At 61.2% G+C, this 1,057-nt stretch overlaps 1 protein-coding gene across 1 annotated transcript in view; it reads right to left on the bottom strand.

The window, feature by feature from the left end:
- LOC104463806 (syntaxin-binding protein 1-like) overlaps window positions 1-1,057 on the bottom strand; it is a gene marked incomplete at both ends in the record, with an annotated part of 7,159 nt that overhangs the window by 4,298 nt on the left and 1,804 nt on the right. Inside the window, 3 exon segments of the mRNA XM_010076278.1 lie at window positions 1-19; window positions 398-528; window positions 715-802. Coding sequence (XP_010074580.1) covers window positions 1-19; window positions 398-528; window positions 715-802 — 238 coding nt within the window.

The following is a 1,057-nucleotide window of genomic DNA, read 5'->3' as shown; positions in this document are numbered from 1 at the left end:
GATGCCGCTCGTCTCGTACCTGGGAAGAGGGGAGGGAGCATCGTGGTGGGGATGGGCTGGGGGTGTCCCCTCACTGCCTGGGCTCTAGGAGGGTGGGGGGACATGGGGGCTCTTCTTGGCTCTGCCAGCGGCGGGATGCAGTTATTTCAACTTGGTTTCATGTCTCGCCTTCTTCTACCCCTTCAACTGCTAAATTTGGGGAAGGGGCCATGGGTTGAAGGTTGAAAAGCCCCTTTTGCATCAATCCTGCCAGGCTGTGGGCAGGAATGGCTCCTGCCAACCAATAATTTCTGATGGACAGAGGGATGCCGAGCCTCAAACTGAGCTTCCAACTCCCACTCGAGGGCTGGACTCGTGGGGGTCACGGGGCTGGTGGGGATGGCAGCACCGCACTCACTTGTAGACGTCGTTCTCGATGGGCAGCAGGTCGTAGCTCATGGCCTGGAAGGTCAGCTCGTGCAGCACCGGGGAGGCAGGGTCAAAGCCGCGGTCGAGGATGAGGAGCTGGGAACGAGCCTTGTCTGGACCCTGCGGAGCCGGGGGAGCCGTCAGCAGTGGGGCCAGGGGTTCCTCCAGCCCCCCAGACAGTCGGGGGAAAACAGGGACATTTTGGGGTCCCTGCTTGGGGTCTATGACTGCCAGGTGGCAGAGCTCGACTGGGACTTTAGGGGTGAAGCATCACCCGAGCATCCTGCCGGCACTGTCCCCGCTCACCTCACCCATGGTGGGGTCATCGGCCTTGTAGGCATCCAGCTTGTCCTGGATGAGCTGTGCCAGCATGGCGTTGTCCTTGTAGTCCCTGGGGGGGACAGGAAGAGAGGTCAGCCCCGCCGCGGTGGCATGGGGAGGAGCTGCGGGTTCCCTGCGCAACATCCTTGGCTCGTGGGAGAGGAGAGACCTGAGCAGGTTTTGTTGCCCCTTTCCACCTCTCCTCGGGGTGCTCTGCTTCGCCTTGCTCTATGCTACATGAGGTGCCACTGGGATTTTGGGTTCCTATACCCCCAGCTCTCCAGAGCAGCGCCTGAGCCTGTTTTTACTCTGAGCACAGCTGTCTGTC

Source organism: Pterocles gutturalis, unplaced genomic scaffold (genome assembly GCF_000699245.1).
Source record: "Pterocles gutturalis isolate BGI_N339 unplaced genomic scaffold, ASM69924v1 scaffold20553, whole genome shotgun sequence".
Classification (NCBI taxonomy): domain Eukaryota; kingdom Metazoa; phylum Chordata; class Aves; order Pterocliformes; family Pteroclidae; genus Pterocles; species Pterocles gutturalis.
The sequence above is the reverse complement of the archived record's forward strand: the minus strand, read 5'-3'. Positions and strand labels throughout refer to the sequence as shown.